We start from the raw sequence: 19,989 nt of genomic DNA, 5'->3' as shown, positions 1-19,989 counted from the left end.
AAACCTCTGCCTCACTAAGTTGCCCAAGAGTTAGCATTTTCTACAAACCTGTTCATGTCCTCCACCAGCTGTCTGCCACAGTGCAGGTTACACAGTGCATTGACTTACTTATCTCCTCTTCTGTGGCTGACTAGTAACACCCTAATAATCGCAGCACACAGATACAGGGGTTGACAATTCAGCAGACAGCTGGCTACCCAGAATCCCCCGAAGGGCTGCGCTGGCTTAGCTTCACATCTGTCACTGCGCATGCGCAGAGACCCTTCCATCGGTGACGTTCTGAGTAGAAGTCTGCAGAGATGGCACACTGGTTAATAAAGTTGTTTAGTTTTGAAGCAGAGCGTGGTATGCCGGGATTTGTAGTTTCCAGTCTGTCTGGCTTTTGTTTCACTGTAGTCCTCTACGTCCAAAGATAATTATCGGTGTGCAGGGTCTCCTGTGGCCCCCATCACAGCCGGGACCCCACGGCTGCTGGACAACTCCCAGAAGGAAGACTGCCCCTTGCCCAGGGGAAGGGGGTAAGTAAGATCTGCCTTCTCTTCTAATGCTGCCCATCATCTGGCCTGGGGAACTTGGACATTCTGCCAGTTTAGATAGAGGTGCCCATCATACGGGGTAATTACAGCCAGGCTGTCCTTGGCCAGCACTCCTGGGTATGGTGCAGGAGACTGGACACGTCAGCTGTAAATATTACCCTGCATTCTCTGGGTCAGGTCAGGTACTGTACACACAAGATGCCTAGATGTCTTCATATACCCCCTGGAGGGGCAAACAAGTTGTATTCTGTTACACTGACATTCCCTCCACCCCTCTCTTGCCTCATACCAAAATAATTAAGGTTATTTCCTACCCTTGGAAACACCCAGGAGTATAGATGTGAAATTGTAGCCTTGCTTTTCTAAGCTTGGGTTTGTTAGAGTGCAAGCTCTTTACACAAGTTTGAGTATTTTGTGTATGGGAATTTCATTTTAAAGTTCTTGGACATGTCAAGTTGATGGTAATTTTTGAAAAAATGTGAATTTGTTATATTATCTCAGAATAATTTGGTTTATTATATAGATATTATTATTATTATTATTATTATATTTTGGTTTATTATATTGATATTATTATTATTATTATTATTATTATTTTTGAAAAAATGTGAATCTCAGAATAATTTGGTTTATTATATTGATATTATTATTATTATTAATAATAATAATAATAATAATAATAATAATAATATAAGAAGTAATAGAATAAATTATAATTATATATAATACTGCTTTTGAATGAAGACAGAAAGCAAAAGTTTGAATCTATTACAAATACTTATTACTGTCGCATATACCATTTAAATACACTTTAATGTCATAGAAGTAGACTGCCAATATATCCCATTGATAAACACCCTACACCCCACACCACCACCACCACCCGCACACTAAACTGGGATCACAGCTAATAAAGAGTCTGAGATTTATGACCTTTATAATATATCATAATCCTTTTTTAAGCTTTTTCGCGTGAACAGTAATTAGGTGTTTTCTGACTTGCAGAAGATTAGTGATATTTCTTTTGCAAATTGCATCACGTGGATAATTTTATTAGAAAATGTTTGCAAATACCATACAAGATGATACATTATAAATGTAAATAGTTTTTTTTAATGGCAAATTAATACATTTATACCAATTTAGTCCGACCTGCATGGCTACTTGTGGCTTTGTTTGATCACAACTACTTTTATTACTTTTTATTTTGACTGACATGCGTCATGCCAAAATGTATAAATAGCTCATTAATATACTATTATGACTTATCAGACCATAGAGCCACCTTTGCTTGTGTATGACACAATTTGTATAATTATTCTATGTACATGTTTACATTACAATATATTTGTAATCTACATAAGCATCATAATTAGCATCCTCTTGACATTTTAAGGCCAGGGGCTATTTGTAATTTTTAGTCTTTGGGATTAAATCTCATGAGATTCTCCGAAAGTAAAAAATAAACATCCTGGGCTAGATTTATTAAACTGCGGGTTTAAAAAAGTGGAGATGTTGCCTATAGCAGCCAATAAGATTCTAGCTATCATTTTGTAGGATGTAGTAAATAAATGAGAACTAGAATCTGATTGGTTGCTATAGGCAACATCTTCACTTTTTCAAACCCGCAGTTTAGTAAATATACCCACCTGTGTTCTCTGTTTTAATGAACATTTCCTGCCCAGATTATAATGTTATGCTATAGAGATTAATCACTTATCTCATTATATCCTATATTATATTCATTATATATAAGCAATTAAAAATCACATGTGTATCAGAGCACACATAAAACAAGCTACAAACGTATCTCTGTTATGTGATTTATTTCCGGAGATCATATAACTAAAATTGTCTATGTACCCCTGGTCTTAGACAAGCAACCCACTGGCATTTGATTTGTGATTAAAAATGGAAGTTCAAATTTTGAACTGTCAAATGCAAAAGCATTTTTACTTGTGATAGGGATGTCATCGGCAGTCACTCCATTGGCCTGCATGAAAAAACTGCAACGCAGTTGAGCACAAGTAAAAATGGAACCTATAGGTTTCATTGTCAGACCGGTTTATTCACATTGTACTAGCCAGTGAGTATGAGGCTTAATTTACAAAGATTAGAAATTCAGCCAAAACCAATTCTGAAAAAGAATGACTAAAACTATAAAATAGGTAACCTTTTTTAGCGTCGGCTTGCAAAACTGTAATTCACTTTTCTTAATCTTGCAAACCATATATTTATTAGGTGGTAAATAATAGTTGTGAGTGTGTGTAGCTAATGGAAAAAAAAGTGTTTTTCTATTTGCTTGGGAGATAAACTTTATTTGTTTTTGTCTTTTCATATTTTTATTATATTTCTTTCATTTATGGAATGCAGTAGCTTTGACGAGAGCACAATGGCGCCAACAATGGACAGTAGAGAAATCACTAAAAGAAACAAGGTATTGATTCTTAACATTGACTGACATGGCAGCTTCTGTTAAATCCAGGTTACACTGTATCTATCAATACTGGTATTAAAGCAGACCAGAGACAGTCAAAAAAAGACCACTATTTTGCTTACGAGTTCTATAACTGCATCAAAACGTCTATACACATACACTACACATAATACGTATATGCAATAAACCTAGCTGAACAATACCTAATTGTGTAAAAAGTAATTATGCTATAAATCATGAAAGAACAATGTATTTTTGAGCACAGTGGCCTACTGGTTAGCACCTCTGCTTCACAGCACTGGGGGTCATGAGTTTGATTCCTGACCATGGCCTTATCTGTGTGGAGTTTGTATGTTCTCCCTGTGTTTGCGTGGGTTTCCCCCGGGTGCTCCGGTTTCCTCCCACACTCCAAAAACATACTGGTAGGTTAATTGGCTGCTATCAAAATTGACCCTAGTCTCTCCCTCTCTGTCTGTCTGTGTCTGTGTGTGAATGTGTGTCTATATTAGGGAATTTAGACTGTAAGCTCCAATGGGGCAGGGATGGATGTAAATGAGTTCTCTGTACAGCGCTGCGGAACTAGTGGCGCTATATAAATAAATGATGATGATGATGAATGTATTGCACACAAAAAAAAAAACCACAATCTAAAATTCACTTAGGAGCTTATATAACAATTCTCTATTTAACTAGCAAAGTGCAAACATGTACTGTGATCTATGAAGGTATACTAGACCCTGGTGGTGGGACTTGTTTACACATATGCTCTGGGAAAATGCATGAAAACTAACGCGTTTTTTAGCACATTTGCTACACGCATTTTGAGGCCATGAGCTTTTTCCAATACAATCGTACTGTTAGCATTAATTAACACATTAGAAATAGGATGCACAGCATTCTAAAATTTTAATCATGGCATTAAAAATTTAAAATACAATGGTGGGAACAAACTATTCATCCTATTATTAATGTGGTTTTTAATCCTATTATTTAAGCGTTAGTAAGCAGCCTTAACAACAGATTCATGTGGACAAGCCCAGAGAGGGGATAAAGAGTAGCATTTAAGGAGAAAATGTATATGTGAAGGATGAGCAAGAAATATAATCAACGTTCATGTTTTTATCTAGCAGTAATGTTAAATGTTTTTTATGATCTAAACTATTTTAGACCCACGGATTGGTGAATTTGGCCACGGATTCCACTAAAAGGAGTACCTCCGCTTTGGCTCTCAGTTCAGTGGTTAGTAAGCATGTTGTATCCTATTTTCCATCACCTTTATACAAGTACTTAAACATTGCTTTTCCTGGTTTATTAAATATATGGTTTAAAAACAAATTAGTTTTTCAATAATAATGAAAGAGAAATAATAACAAATAATAATTAATGATCAAAATAAAGTGAATGCCCCAGCTACACAAACAAATTCTATATGATAGAAAGCAGATACAGTTTTAATTTACATTCTTAGTGGTAGATTTATTAAAATGTCTAAAAAGGAAAAGTGGAGATGTTGCCCGTAGCAACCAATCAGATTCTAGCTAGTATTTATCTTGTACATTCTGAGAATGATAGCTAGAATCTAATTGGTTGTTATGGGCAACACCTCCACTTTTCCATTTTCGAAGTTTTAGTTAATCTTAGGGGTGTTTTTTTGGATTATTGTATACATTACATTATTGTGTTTCGAAACACCTTAATGATAAAACTACTAGTTTAATATGTTCATTTTTTAATTCAGTGAACTTAAGTCTGGGTTGGGTGAATTTGAGTTGAAGTTGACCAGACTGGTTTGTTTTTAGTATTCTTAAGAGATCAAATAGAACAGTATGACCAGACCCAGCAGGCTGCGTTCATAGAATGCATGTGTGATAGGACGGTATCTGCTCATAGGCAAACCGAGGGGGGTTGCCCAGTGCCTGGAAACCCCGCCCCCCCTCCCAGCCTGGGGTACTGTATGCTTGAGGTGGCTGGACCCTGCCCCAGAACCAGCCACTTTGCAGCTTGTGTGCAGATCGTTTCTGTCTGCACTGTTCACAGCCATCTCAACCCAACAAGTATTGAAAGCAGTCAGAACATGTAGGAGAGAGCAGGACATTCTGTCAACTGTTCTGACACACTCACTCAGGACTTTGTCCTAATTGTAGGGACAGTTGGGAGGTATGTCCTGGTTCACACGGCTCTGCTCGAAAAGGGAGAGCTGTGTGCCCCTAACAGTAGTGCACCCAGCATTGCCCATGTATATGGTGGGGATAGGAAGAGCGCTGTCTAAAAAGACAGCCGAGCGCTGTCTAAAATTATAGCCACAGCGGCCACGTCCACGCCCACTGGCGGTGTGGCATGGAAACCCCTCTCTACATATCCTGCGTTTGCCCCTGCTGCTATGTGCAGATAATTGCCTAAAATAAGGTTAAAATACACAGACCACAAAGTGCCGTTGCTAAACTGGAAGTCAACCTAATAGTATTGCTACACTGTACATCAGGATGTTTTGGTTTTTTTTATTGCCGGAAATGTTACCTGGTTACGTCCTAAGTTGTGATCTTGTACCTATCGTTTCAGACCTCTGTGAGGTTTAATGAAGTTGCGGTGTACTTCTCTGAAGAGGAATGGAGCCTTTTAGAACCATGGCAGAAGGAACTGTACAGCAATGTGATGAGGGACATTCACACAGCGTTACTCTCTTTAGGTAGTTGGGAAAACTGAGCCAGTGTGAAATATTACAACATTTAAATGCACCTGTCACTTCCGCACAGCGGGGGCTCATGTCCGATTGGACTTGTACCCCGCACGTATGCAGGAAACGACGCCTACACGTTTTTCTGCACATATCTCAGTCGCAAACACAATGACACTAGCCTATGTGCTAGGGTAACCTCAGGAGCAACAAGTGTAACGTACAGTAAGTGTAGAGATTCGGCTTGACGGTGTTAGTACTAATTGCGCAAGTCACGTTAACCTGGTTGTTCACATTATAATTTAATGAAGTGCTATATACACAAACGATAATAGTGTTATTAGTAAATGTGAAAGTCATTTACCATGCAAAATGTATTTAAATGCAAATTAAATTGAGTGAAAAAAACGTAATTACAGACATGTTATCTTCCCCTTTAAAAATTCATTCCTACCGCAATCCACATGGAAATATCGATTAAGTAGCCTGACGCGATGTCATATAACATAGCGGCCACACTGGAGAGGTCAATCCGCAATCAGACAATAAAAAGCAACCAGTTAGACATTGTTGTCATCATCAGTGCGTCTTTTGCACCAGTTCTCTAGCCCCCGCGAGAAATGTGCGTCCTCACAGGCATATATGCATTAGCGCACAGGTCTACCTCAGTTACACTTTCGTGAACACACCCTTACTGTACTAGGCTTATGCTTGCCCACCCGTTCCAGCGTCCAACCTCTCCAGTCGTTTCCAGTTGCAAGTGTACAATGCAGTGTATGCATATGCGTTTTATGGTGCTCATGCGCAGTACGGAAATGCAAATTTTACGCTAATAAAACTGACAGACATTCAACACTACAAGAGGCAGCGTGGAGTTAGCAATTTTGTGAGCTGAACCAATATTTCTGAAAGTGCAGTTTGTCAATGCACTAGGAACTAGAGATGCTCACTGACCCCCGTGAACTGGTTTTGGTTTTGGCAACTGGTTCGTGTTTTGGTTTTGGCAAAACCGCCCTCGTGTGTTTTGGTTTGGGATTTTTTAGTAAAAATTCTAAAATATGCTAAAATCACATAATTTTGCTCTATTTTTGTTCCTACATTAATATTAACCTCAATAACACTAATTTCAAATCATATATGTTGGCGCTATATAAATAAATGATGATGATGATGATGATGATTTGCAGTCAATTTTAACACCTCACAGGTCACAATATTATTTTCATACATTTTCAAACAAATACTGCAGCGACCTGGCTGGATGGTAAGCGACAGAGCAATGACACAAACACACGGAGGTTCCTAGCACATCTAGGACACATTGGCACACAGCAGTGGCAGAAAAGAAAAATGGTGCAAGATGGAATTGTCCTTGGGCCCTCCCTCTCACCCACCATTATGTTGGATCTTAAAAAGGAATCCAAAAATCGCGAGATCCGACGACGTAACAATGACGTTTTGCCTCGTTTTCGATTCCGAGGGCGCATGACAGTACCGAGTCGGCTTGACTCGGTACTCAGATCCCCTAAGTTCGGGTGTGTTCGGTTCTCGAGGAACCGAGCCTGAGCATCTCTACTAGGAACCAGTGCAGGCAGCCATCTTTTGGGCATATGTTGAATTTCAAATTCGCTATGTTTCAGTTTAATGTCCATTAATAACGGCAGAAAAGAGACAAACTCATGGAGCAGCACCTTACCAAGATACATTGTTTTTGTATATAACAATGTGTGTCCCTTTTTCTCCGTAGGTTACACGATTGTTCATCCCAATGTGCTGTGCAGGATTAGACGAGACAGCGAGCCATACATCAGCAGCCAGGAGGAGGATCGTAAAGGCATTAGTTTCCCTTCTACCAGTAAGAATTGTGCCTTATTATACATGTGCAGTTTATATGTGTCTGATCCCTGCAGCAGTTGTGACTGGTTTACTTTCTACTCTCCCTACCTAGTAGTGGTAGTGTTAGCTCCAAATGCTGGTATTATTATTATTATCAATTATTTATATAGCGCCACTAATTCCGCAGCGCTGTACAGAGAACTCGCTCACATCAGTTCGTGCCCCATTGGGTCTTACAGTCTAAATTCCCTAATATACACACACACACTCAATTTGATAGAAGCCATTTAACCTACTACTGCAGCATCTAACTGCTTGTCACAGCTGTCAGGGCTCGTTCTTAGAGGACCTTATACAGTTCTATAAGGCCCGTTTCCCATTGGTTTCAACAACTCCTGAGAAGTCGCATATTGAATTATGTACCTGCACAACCAATAGGAAAGTTACACTTTGGGAAGGCCTAGCGCTTCACATTGTGTTGTAAATGAGGCAGATCTTTAGTTTTGTTGCTGGCTAGTAGTATGGAACAAAGTTATCTACAATGTACAGAGAACACTGTGGAGGATAGTTAAATGATGTTTAAACCTAAAATGATTGTGAAAGAGCAGGGGCATAAGAATAGAAGGTGTGTTGGCCCCCTTAAACCCCCCTGCCGAACTCTCAGCCCCCTGCTCTGCTCTCAAATGAGAATTTCCTTTTTGAGGTCTAATAGTGTTTAACTCCTTCAGTGTGTCTCAGCCGAGATAACCAGATCAGTCTTCACATTTCCTGGAGAAGTCATTCTGTAGTCAATATAATCAGTCTGTACACTATATAATCATTCTGTAACCTATCCAAGTGAATCTTGAATTATTTATTGTTATTGGGACAAATGCTACTATATATATATATATATATATATAATGTGTGTGTATATTTATTTTTATTTTGGCTATTACAGGGAAAAATTTACTAATAAACTACTAACTTTAACCTATGGCCTGTTTCAATGGTTGCCTAATACGTGTGCTCTATTACAGATTATGCTGACTGTTGTAATATGTGTTATAAGTAAATATGTGTATGTGTTTGTTTGTTGTACTTTGTTTACACATTTTACTTACCTATTGGAGACATTTTTTGCTTCTAACAGAATCAGCATGTGCTTATGTGTGAGAACGTTAGCTTAGAAATCATGACATCTAAGCTTATGTTAAAGCATATTAACACATGCAATAGTAGAAGAGGGTAGAGAGCCTCTATGGGCTACATTAAGCCCAGGGGATCTCTCCTCTGTAGGGATGATGTCACTGTTTTTTCCGTGGAGGTAGAAAGAGGGGAAATCGCTTCCCAGATTGAACACTGTGTGGGAGCGATGTAACGATCGGTACCCCCATGTTTTGGTTTCCACCTATTATACAGGGATCATTGGCTGGTATCCAAACACACAACACATAAGGATGTACAGTTAAATCCTGTTAAACAGCAAGTAACATTACGTTTTGACATTAATATACAGGTTTCTGTATTACCAAACTGAATAATATACATAAGGTTCATATTCTTAGAACAAAGTCCATCATGCTCTCTTCACCTCCTCTGCAGCAGGTTGCCTTGTGAAGGGGGAGGGGCTACTCTTACACATCAGACAGAGAGTGAATGAAAGGCTTGTAAACTTGCTTTGCTAAAGTGCACTGTTTGGATTCATACACAGGGATAGGGCCACTGTTTTAATAAATAGTTTATTATATCTAATTACTTTTGTAAAACATATTTTGTGCTTCTTTTTTGCTATAGGTGCTTCAGTTCTTAGTCCGGACATCATATTTAGAATCAAACCTGATGAAGAACTTTACAGTAATGAAGAGAATCCTACAGACAGTTCCCCTAAATGTGAGTGGTGCATGCTGCCATGGTTACCTCACCTTCCCTCTTAGCGGCTAGTCTCGGCACAGCTTAAAATGCGTTCCATATGCAAACCAATAATTGAAAGTGAATAATCCAAACGTTGGTGTCAATATGGTAAACAGATCATCTATAATCGCAGGATGCAAGATTAATGTATGGATAGAACCTGAAACCACCACTAGTATACCATCCATCCCGCGTTCTCTTGCAGCCTATGTGTACACATGTACCGTAGGGATCAGTGATCCCTTGTTCAGCATTCCATTCTCCTCAGCCGGCTGTATGGACAAGCTGTATGTACTGATGAAACAGTAGGGGAAGGGTGTGGTCTGATGCTTGTACACATATGTTAGTGCCAAATTGTTTTCTACAGTAGTTAGTATGGGCTAGATTTACTAAGCTGCGGGTTTGAAAAAGTGGGGATGTTGCCTATAGCAACCAATCAGATTCTAGCTTTCATTTATTTAGTACTTTCTAAAAAATGACAGCTAGAATCTGACTGGTTGCTATAGGCAACATGCCCACTTTTTCAAACCCGCAGCTTAGTAAATCTAGCCCTATGTGTCCTCTGCTATTGGTGTTAATTATGAATAATAAATAATTATTGTCCCAACCAATAGAATATCTCAAATATTTTAATATTTCTAATACAAATGTTTGGTTCTGAGGAGGGAAACATAGATTCAGAACCGCGTGGCGAGTGTTCAGACCACTGATACCTGTGAACGCCATACTTAACGGAAAAGTATTTTTAGGACTGAACCCCAAGTCATTCTTTTACGTTACTTAATGAACTTTTAACTTCAATAGACTCTTAACACAGATGACCTAATAGTATATTTTTATGCACAACCCATGATACATTTGTTATTTGTATTTTCATTATATGTGACTTTTTATTAACATATTCTACAGTGCATACGTTTATGTAAAACAGTGTTTCTCTACAATATAATGGCGTTGCACGGGAGCACTCGTTAAGTACATATAGTGTTGTTTTGGGAACACTTATTTTAAAGCTAGGAGGTGTCTGCCTTTTTAACTGGTGTTTTTAACCCCCCCTCGTGTTTACAAGCTGAAGATACCCAAAATGAATCAAAATGTTTGCAAATCCTCTTACTATCAATGGATGTGTACTTCTGATGGTTATTTTGCTTTGTTAAAATAATGCCACTACTTTCGGAAGTGAAAGGGGTTCTCACACTCTCCCTTCTGTAAACCAGAAACGTAGAGACCCCAAAGCCAACCATATGCTGCCAACTACTACAATGAATGTAGGGATCGGTACCTATAGAAGGGAGCGCGTATAACCCCTGTAGGTGTAAGTGACCTCTGTAGCTTTAAGTAACCCCTGTAGCTGTAAGTGACCCCTGTAGCTGTCAGTGACCCCTGTAGGTGTAAGTGACCTCTGTAGCTGTAAGTGACCCCTGTAGCTGTAAGTGACCTCTGTAGCTGTAAGTGACCGCTGTAGCTGTAAGTGACCCTTGGAGCTGTAAGTGACCCTTGGAGCTGTAAGTGACCCCGGTAGCTGTAAGTGACCTCTGTAGCTGTAAGTGACCTCTTTAGCTGTAAGTGACCCCTGTAGCTGTAAGTGACCTCTGTAGCTGTAAGTGACCCCTGTAGCTGTAAGTGACCCTTGGAGCTGTAAGTGACCCCGGTAGCTGTAAGTGACCCCTGTAGCTGTAAGTGACCTCTGTAGCTGTAAGTGACCCCTGTAGCTGTAAGTGACCCCGGTAGCTGTAAGTGACCCCTGTAGCTGTAAGTGACCCCTGTAGCTGTAAGTAAACCCCTGTAGCTGTAAGTGACCCTTGGAGCTGTAAGTGACCCCTGTAGCTGTAAGTGACCCCGGTAGCTCTAAGTGACCCCTGTAGCTGTAAGTGACCCCTGTAGCTGTAAGTGACCCTTGGAGCTGTAAGTGACCCCTGTAGCTGTAAGTGACCTCTGTAGCTGTAAGTGACCCCTGTAGCTGTAAGTGACCTCTGTAGCTGTAAGTGACCTCTGTAGCTGTAAGTGACCCCGGTAGCTGTAAGTGACCCCGGTAGCTGTAAGTGACTCCTGATGCTGTAAGTGACCCCTGTAGCTGTAACTGACCCCGGTAGCTGTAAGTGACCTCTGTAGCTGTAAGTGACCCCGGTAGCTGTAAGTGACCCCGGTAGCTGTAAGTGACCCCTGTAGCTGTAAGTGACCCCGGTAGCTGTAAGTGACCCCTGTAGCTGTAAGTGACCCCGGTAGCTGTAAGTGACCCCTGTAGCTGTAACTGACCCCGGTAGCTGTAACTGACCCCGGTAGCTGTAAGTGACCCCGGTAGCTGTAAGTGACCCCTGTAGCTGTAAGTGACCCCGGTAGCTGTAAGTGACCCCTGTAGCTGTAAGTGACCCCTGTAGCTGTAAGTGACCCTGGTAGCTGTAAGTGACCCCTGTAGCTGTAAGTAATCCATGTAGCTGTAAGTGACCCCGGTAGCTGTAAGTGACCCCTGTAGCTGTAAGTAATCCATGTAGCTGTAAGTGACCCCGGTAGCTGTAAGTGACCCCTGTAGCTGTAAGTGACCCCGGTAGCTGTAAGTGACCTCTGTAGCTGTAAGTGACCCCTGATGCTGTAAGTGACCCCTGTAGCTGTAAGTGACCCCGGTAGCTGTAAGTGACCCCTGTAGCTGTAAGTAATCCATGTAGCTGTGACCCCTGTAGCTGTAAGTGACCCCTGTAACTGTAAGTGACCCCGGTAGCTGTAAGTGACCCCTGTAGCTGTAAGTAATCCATGTAGCTGTAAGTGACCCCTGTAGCTGTAAGTGACCCCGGTAGCTGTAAGTGACCTCTGTAGCTGCAGGTGACCCCTGTAGCTGTAAGTGACCCCGGTAGCTGTAAGTGACCCTGGTAGCTGTAAGTGACCCCGGTAGCTGTAAGTGACCCTGGTAGCTGTAAGTGACCTCTGTAGCTGTAAGTGACGCACAGAATCTCACACAACAAAGTGTTTCTCAGCCATAAATCTTCAGGTATATTAATAGCAACTTATCTGGCGTCTCTACGTTCCTGGTTATGTAGTGATGGTTTCTATATACAGCTGTTAGCTTATTGTGTATATATTTTGTTCTGTTTCCACAAGCACAGATAAACATTCCATATTTTTCCTATATGTAGCTCATTACTTTGGTTTATGAAATATAAAGCTCCTCTTCTTTATGCTTTGTCGCTGTATTATTAGGTGCTGCTGTTCTTAGTCCGGACATCATATTTACAATCAAACCTGATAAGGATCTGTGCAGTAACGAAGTGGATCCTACTGACACTACTCCTAAAGGTGAGTTGTGTATGTCACCAGTAGTGTGATCACAGCTGGCTCCTTAGGACAATGGTGGGCAGCCAGTCTCCTGTCGACCCTTCATCTGCGGCCCCCTTAGCCGGCTGCTCCCCATCTTATCGGAATAGGGGGTGCTGACTCCTGCGTCACATGACATCTTCACAGTGCAGGGGGGTCATGCGGCATTCCCGTAGTGGGGGCCGAGTGCTGTGTGCTCTTCTTTCTTCCTCTTTGCAGCCCCTTTCAAGGCTACCAGCTCCACCGCTTTCTCATTGTCCCTCACTGCCATTTGGGTGGTGAGTGGGACATAGTAGTAGGAGGCAGTGGCAGAACTAATTTCTACAAACATTAAATAAGTGTCTTAAGATTTCTTGAGACTCGCATCTAACGTACATCTTGCTGTTTTTATTGCAATACTGACTTTTTATTTATATTTCTGTATATCTTGAAACAAGAGTTATAATTCTTAGCAGATGTTGACACTTGTTGTATGCTCTTAAAGTATCAGGAGATCCTGGCGGTTTCCCCGCGTTTCTTAGTATGAAAGAAGAAGAATTATGTGACAAAGATACAGACGATCCATCTGCAGAGTATGGTGAGACCGTCAATAAATAGTTCTATGTACTAATCAGAAATGTTATTCTGTAACCTCGGAAAAGATCACTATTTATAGATTGTGTTTATTTTTTGTATTCGTTCAAAAACACATATAGACATGAGCTGTGTTACATAAATAACTTTCTTATTAACTTTATTATTAATTTGCCTTCATGTATGTGAGTGGAAGCTGTGATTGGTTGCTCCAGTGATAACAGCGCCTCTGATGCGTGATTGACCTTACTAAACACTACCTACAGATCTAGCGCAATATCTCCTGTAATACATATGTGGTCTTTGATCTAGTTCTGTACTTTTTAATCATTACAATAAAACAAGGTTTAAATGTTAAAAACGGGCATTTAAACACACCCCACCTATAGCTGAACCCCACATAATAATAAATGAATAGATCAACCAGTTTAGCACAGACCTTCCTAGTTGATGGACTATTTCCAAGCCCATGGTATGTGCCCTACCTGCCCTGCACCTACCTCACTCCTATGCAGGGTTGTTAATGTAAATTAAAATGTGGTTTCGTCCTACCTGCAAGCAACCCTTTTTGGTCCCATCCTCTGGTTAAATATGATTAACACCACAGCCAATGGACAACCACAGTAGCCAGACTGCTGTGGTTAACAAAGGCCATCGACAGGGACTACGACTGGTGTCGTTAGAAAACTAGATAGTAGTACTGTTTGTCCATTTTGAAACAACCCGACCTTGTTGATAGTGTCCCCCTTGTGCAGCACTACAGTGCACCCCCCCCCCCATTAGCAGAGCATTGTCAGAACATGAACAAGGATGTACATGCAGTGCCTGATTGGTTAGGAGTTGTAGCCACCTCACCTGCATTCAATCCTCACCTCTTGTTCTAGCAGACTGAGGGGTATATTTAATAAACTGCGGGTTTGAAAAAGTGGAGATGTTGCCTTTAGCAACCAAGCAGATTGTTGTTATCATTTATTTAGTACAGTCTAATGATAAATGACACAAATCTGATTGGTTGCTAAAGGCAACATCTCCACTTTTTCAAACCCGCAGTTTAGTAAATGTATTGGCTTATGGCCTACATAGGGTCTCACAGCCTAGATAGAGTCCATTGTTCTGCTAGAGGCCGGAGCGTCTGTATTAATCTCTGCCAGGCTAGTGCTGTTAACTGGTCCTGGACATCCAGGCTCCAGCAATTTTTTACGGTATACTTTATTACTAGATGCTCATTGTGTGCTGTGTTCCTGATCTCTACGTCCCTGTTACTGTGTGATGTTCCTGCACTTCTGGTAATGAAGGTTATATTTGGAACTCCTCACAGGGCCCGTTAGTGTCCATTATTATAACTTGAAACAAAGGCTTAAATAACTGCAGTTCCGTTTGTATTGCAGAGTGCCTACTTAAAATGACTGATGTCTCCGCAAATAAAGAGGAAAAGTATAACATTGAACAGAAAGATGTTCAGAAAGTTCTTCAGACTGATGAAGGAAATTCCATTTTAAGCACAAGTGAAGGTAATTCTTCTAAACTGATTCATACACCATAATATAATATGGGTAGCTGACGCTCTTTATTAGCTAGCTGTGAACACATTGCCAACCCAAAGCACAGGAAGCCGTTTTGTGGGCTGAGCCAACCGTCGTGAGGATGCAGCCTATCAACTCGCTAGGAACCAGTGACATCACTGAGGCGCTTCCTCAAGAGCATTATTATTATGATAATTAATTCACCCCACAAAATTGGCTGCCTCCATTGTGTGTATTAGCTGGGTGCACTGTAAATGAATGACAGCTCTCAGCTTATGGGAATGAAGGGTGAAATATTAATGAGGATAATCCATCATATACACACATAGTGCAGACAGCTTCTTTGTTTTTGCACTGTCGTCTCGTGAAGATGGGTAAGTGATGCATTATTTATTATCATTTATATAGCGCCACCATATTACGCAGCGCTGTACACAGTGTCTCATTGGAGCATGTGTACACACACATTCTAGGGTCCATTTTTGTCAGCAGCCAATTAACCTACCAGTATGTTTTTGGAGTGTGGGAGGAAACCGGGACATCCAGAGGAAACCCACGCAAACACAGGGAGAACATACAAACTCCACACAGATAAGGTACTGGTCGAATTTGGTCCCCATTGTGTCAGTCGACAAAATGGCTGCTTCCACTGTTTGCAGGGATCAGGTACACATTAAACACAAAATATACTATTTGCTATGGTGTTGGACATTAGGAGGTGCCATGTTGATTGCTTGACGTTTGTAAAATTAAATCTAAATCTCTAGTCTCATTAGCAAGGAAAAGTGTTCAAAACTGTTTGGCTATATCATGCCAAAAGCTTTGAAAAAACATCCCCCAGACAAGGGGATCGTTTCACATAAGTGATGCTTTAGTATAAAGTTTCTGTCACTGTCAAATTTCCATAAAAGTGGAGGATTTACATAGAGGGAATAAATATCTTATACTAGGGGGTATATTTACCAATCAGTGGTTCTGACAAACTGACGATTTCCTGCAATTTGCCATAATTTTCTCAAAACAACAATTTTATTATAGACAAAACCCGATTGGCTTTGTCTTTAATAACACTTCTATTTTTAAAAATTAAGGCAAAGCGCCGAGAATCAGCAGTTTGTTGGAACTGCCGCTTATAAATATACCCCCTAGGTCTTATATAAAGCTTCTTCATTCATGATCCATGTCACCATATCATAAAGTATATAGTTGTCTCACATGCTAATTAATTAATACATTTAAATAACTGTATAACTTTGAGCTTCCACTTTATTTGCCTCACTGATGTGTGTTTTGTTAATATATCTTTTTGCTTTACTATAATCAGCGCTCTAAGTGTTTTGTGTGTTTATTTGTAGCCAATCATCTGGTTTTCAATCCCAAATTTTCCATTTGGATCAAGCAGGTGGACGAGCAGTCTGAAGGGGTGCTTCCGGAGGCCTCACAAACCACCTGTACGGGTAAGAAGCAGAGGTTAAGCCTAGGACACCGTTGGCTAACCTGTGACACTCCAGGCGTTGTAAAACTACAAGTCCCAGCATACCCTTCCAGCAATAAGCTGCTATATATTAGCAAAGCATGCTGGGACTTGTAGTTTCACAAACACCTGGAGTGTCACAGGTTAGCCAACCAACACTGGCCTAGGGTAACACGGTGCAGTTTGTATCGCTGTATCGGCCAGGAGCACACAAGACGGCTGCTTTCTCTCAGCCAGAGTAAATACAATCTAAACCATATTATATTTATGTGTGGGGTTTTGTTTTGTTTTTTGTAAAATACCTTTTCATTTATAAATCTATTTGTGTTTAGATTAGGTTTTTTTATAATCATGAAAACACTTGGGGCCTGATTCATCCCATACTGAGCGCAACGTGCGTTGTTTAAAAAAGCACGTAAATGGGCTCTGTGTGCTCCCGAACTCAACAAGGAACGGATTTGAAGATACGTGCGCTGATGAATTCGGGTGTAGGTCTGCTGTGCTCTACTACATAAGACACTGCAGGATACGTACAATGCCCATGTGGAATATGCATTCGCAAAAAAATAACTATTGAATTAATGTCACCTGGTTGTTATATTTTTTATTTTTTTCCCCCCATGAAATACATTTATTATGATGTTGTTAATGTCTACAGAACATAAAATAAACTTTTACAGTTGATCCTGATTGCAAACACATGTTATAGCATGCACACGAGTCTGTCATCACTACTGATCAAGACTGGAGCAAGAGATACGGCAGAAAAACAAGTAACTGTGATGCCCAGAGCTTGATACGGACGTGCTCGAGTTTGGCACACCATTACTGTACATTGGCTAAGGGCATACACCCCTTCCCTGTCCCGTTCACTACCAGAAGTGAACGGGACAGTAAGCTGTAGTAAGTGTCCTTTGCATACGTATATGCAGTGAACATTGCTGCGTTTAGTTGCGTATGGCCTAGTTCCTTGAATGTGCAGAGTGATTTCGCGTGTGATATACACAATATCGGCATATACGTACCTTGATGAATCAAAGCCCTTGAACAGATTTTCCGACTTACTGTGTTCTGAATCTTTGCCAGAACCTAATACCATTTCAATATCTAACACGCATTGCTTTTATTTCATCCAGCAGGTGGAAATGTTGACAAAGTGAAAACCGAGAAAGATTTTGCCGCCGAGTGCGATAAACCTCCACAACCGGGTTTCCCGGAACATTTCTCAAACAAGGAAAATGCTCTGGAAAAACAGCCAATCCCACTGAAAACTCCTTTGTTGAATAAACCTGAGCATCCTGGGAAAGGGGAAGAAAGCCTTCTCTCAATTGTGCTTAAGAGAGCTAATGCCGGGAGTTTATATATGCCAAATTATAAATATTCAAGCAGTTACAAAAGCTTGGACTACTCTAGAGGACTCCCAAGGATTCCAGAAAAAGAGACTTGCTACGGGTCCAAGCTGCCTATCTTCCAGACGCCAAACGGCAATGACCTACTCGGTGGTTTCCATGTCCGCTCAGCTCCACCTCACCACATTACACATCAAATAGACAAACCTTTCCGATGCCACATATGCGAAAAATGTTTCAAAACTCTGGGTATACTCAATGTCCATATGAAGACCCACACCGGCATTAGGCCGTATCAATGCAACGAATGCGGCAAGAGTTTTCGAGACAACTGGAACCTTAAAGTTCACCAGAAAATACATACCGGGGAGACCCCGTACAAATGCTCTACATGCGATAAAGGTTTTATCCAGTACGCTACATACATGAAGCACCAGCGGATACACACGGGCGAGAAACCATACTCATGTTGTTACTGCGATAAAAGCTTCACAAATAGTTCCAACCTCGTCCGGCATCACAGAACGCACACCGGGGAGAAACCATACGCTTGCCTGGAGTGCGGGAAAAGCTTTAGCTACAACACAAGTCTTATTCAGCACAAACGAATCCATCGGGTAGAGCCGCTAGAGAACGTTACCAAAGATTCCAGCAACAAATGAATGTCACATGGCTCGTGCTGCAAAACTTTGGCGCACACCGTTCAGAGGTGTACCAGGAAAACTTTATTGTGTGTGTTTGCAGACAGCCTTTTTATTTTTAAACACATTTGTGCTTAATTTAACTTTTATGCAATACATCACTTTCATATGACTTGGTTTTAATCTGTGTCTTCCATAAGTTTATGGAATGGTAGGCAGGTCAAATGAAGTAACGCCACATTTTATTTATTGAATGTTATTTGCTTGGTCCTTTTTGCAAATGGATAAGATTAAAAATGTTTATTCTGTCAGTCGTTGCTCAAGTGATCATGTAATGAAAAGGGTTGAATGATCAGTGACGACTCGCAAAGAACTCCCAAGAGTAGATGAGTGATGCTTTGTAATTTGCTGCATCTCACCTTTCAAAAGCAGTGATGCAACACAATTGGGGCTGGTCTTGCTCTTCGTACACACGTGGACAGTCAGATTACAGCCGGAAATATGGAAATGTGTGGAATATGGTTTTCTGGATGAAGTGTAAAAGCAGTTTTTCTGCAGAGGCCAAAGATTATAAAATGTACATGTTTAAATGCTACATAATAAGACGTATTTATTAAAGTGTTGTCACTTGAACCCATTGCTGTACACCATACCAAACAAGCATTTATTGGTGTTCATTAGGCTGACGTGACTACTAAAGTTGACATCGTATTTATTGCTATGGGTACAGTACATCATTTATCTTTGGAATCCATTATCAAATAAACAGAGGTTTGCTAGTGCTGCACAGAACCCAGAACATACAGCTGTGTCTGAAGCGTTTGCGGCTCTTTCTTTGTTTTGTCAGCTACGCCCAAGTAACAAATAATGTAACCTGGGGAATTCCAAAGTTTGTAGTGGGGATTGAGCACATTTGTCCAGAGATTTGTATCACACAATAGTGTATTGTTAACCAACAGGTTATGTTGTAAATTATTTACTGTTTTTGGCTTAGTTTTTCTTAGTTAAAGTGCAAGAACAGATATCAGGGGGTAAATGTATCATACTCCGATTTGTACAAGTTGCCGGAAATCGGCGAGTTGACAGCTAAAATTTAAAGCGCCGTTGCCTTGTAAAGGGAAGTTTCCCTTTACAAGGCAGCGCCGCTTTAAATTTTAGCTGTCAACTCACCGATTTCTGGCGACTTGTACAAATCGGAGTATGATACATTTACCCCCAGGTCGGTAATTTTGTTTTACATTTCATCTAACGGATTATCATTAAGAACATTTCTGGTTTTGACAGGGAAACATTAAGTATGTTATGGATGTTTAAAGTGGTTAAGGCTAAAGACCAATCCAGGGTCTTGTATATGAATGACCACCTCCTGACCATGTTTATCGGCATGTTCTAAAATAATCCAATCAATCTGGCTCATTCACCTTGTGATATTGCTGTAGTTTGTCAGTAATATACAAATGGAGCGGGTTTCTTGTAAATCAGGGGCGTGATCCGATGGCCTCCTACATCAGTGGAAGGGGCAGAGGAAAGTGTGAATGGCAAGGAACAAGCCTTTTGTCTAAATAATCCCTGTTCCATCTATTGCTGAGCATGTTGCCTGTATCACATCATTGTGATATTGGACGGATCATATTGTGTCCCAGTGGTTCGGGTCCCGACTGCAAACTCTACTGACTTGTGCAGGAAAATGTACCACACTAACTACATTGTCAGCCCCATTTCCTAATAAAGTTATTCTGAATTTGTA

General features: G+C 40.7%; 2 protein-coding genes across 3 annotated transcripts in view; one reads left to right on the top strand and one right to left on the bottom strand.

Moving 5' to 3' along the window:
• LOC142106834 (uncharacterized) overlaps window positions 1-481 on the bottom strand; it is a 9,491-nt gene extending 9,010 nt beyond the window's left edge. The window contains exon 1 of one of the 2 annotated variants that reach the window (XM_075189864.1): window positions 49-481. The gene's annotated coding sequence lies outside the window, so the exon portion shown is untranslated. The remainder of the gene's footprint in view (window positions 1-48) is intronic. The other variant, XM_075189865.1, reaches the window with a different exon arrangement.
• Window positions 436-19,989, top strand: LOC142106830 (uncharacterized). Its single transcript, XM_075189858.1, has 11 exons — window positions 436-518; window positions 2,910-2,973; window positions 4,141-4,212; window positions 5,533-5,659; window positions 7,395-7,502; window positions 9,260-9,355; window positions 12,569-12,664; window positions 13,167-13,259; window positions 14,644-14,766; window positions 16,134-16,235; window positions 17,389-19,989. The coding sequence occupies exons 2-11, from the start codon at window positions 2,929-2,931 to the stop codon at window positions 18,261-18,263; spliced, it is 1,737 nt and encodes a 578-aa protein (XP_075045959.1). The 5' UTR covers window positions 436-518; window positions 2,910-2,928; the 3' UTR covers window positions 18,264-19,989.

The sequence above is a fragment of the Mixophyes fleayi genome, chromosome 11 (genome assembly GCF_038048845.1).
Source record: "Mixophyes fleayi isolate aMixFle1 chromosome 11, aMixFle1.hap1, whole genome shotgun sequence".
NCBI classification, from domain to species: domain Eukaryota; kingdom Metazoa; phylum Chordata; class Amphibia; order Anura; family Limnodynastidae; genus Mixophyes; species Mixophyes fleayi.
Note: the sequence above shows the minus strand (reverse complement) of the source record. Positions and strands in the feature narration are given on the sequence as shown.

Bases quoted from the DNA above. Each gene is read 5' to 3' on its own strand.
- LOC142106830 (XM_075189858.1), top strand. From the start codon at position 2,929: ATGGCGCCAACAATGGACAGTAGAGAAATCACTAAAAGAAACAAG. The intron at 2,974-4,140 runs GTATTGATTCTT...AAACTATTTTAG, and splicing joins AAATCACTAAAAGAAACAAG to ACCCACGGATTGGTGAATTT. The intron at 4,213-5,532 runs GTTAGTAAGCAT...CTATCGTTTCAG, and splicing joins CTTTGGCTCTCAGTTCAGTG to ACCTCTGTGAGGTTTAATGA.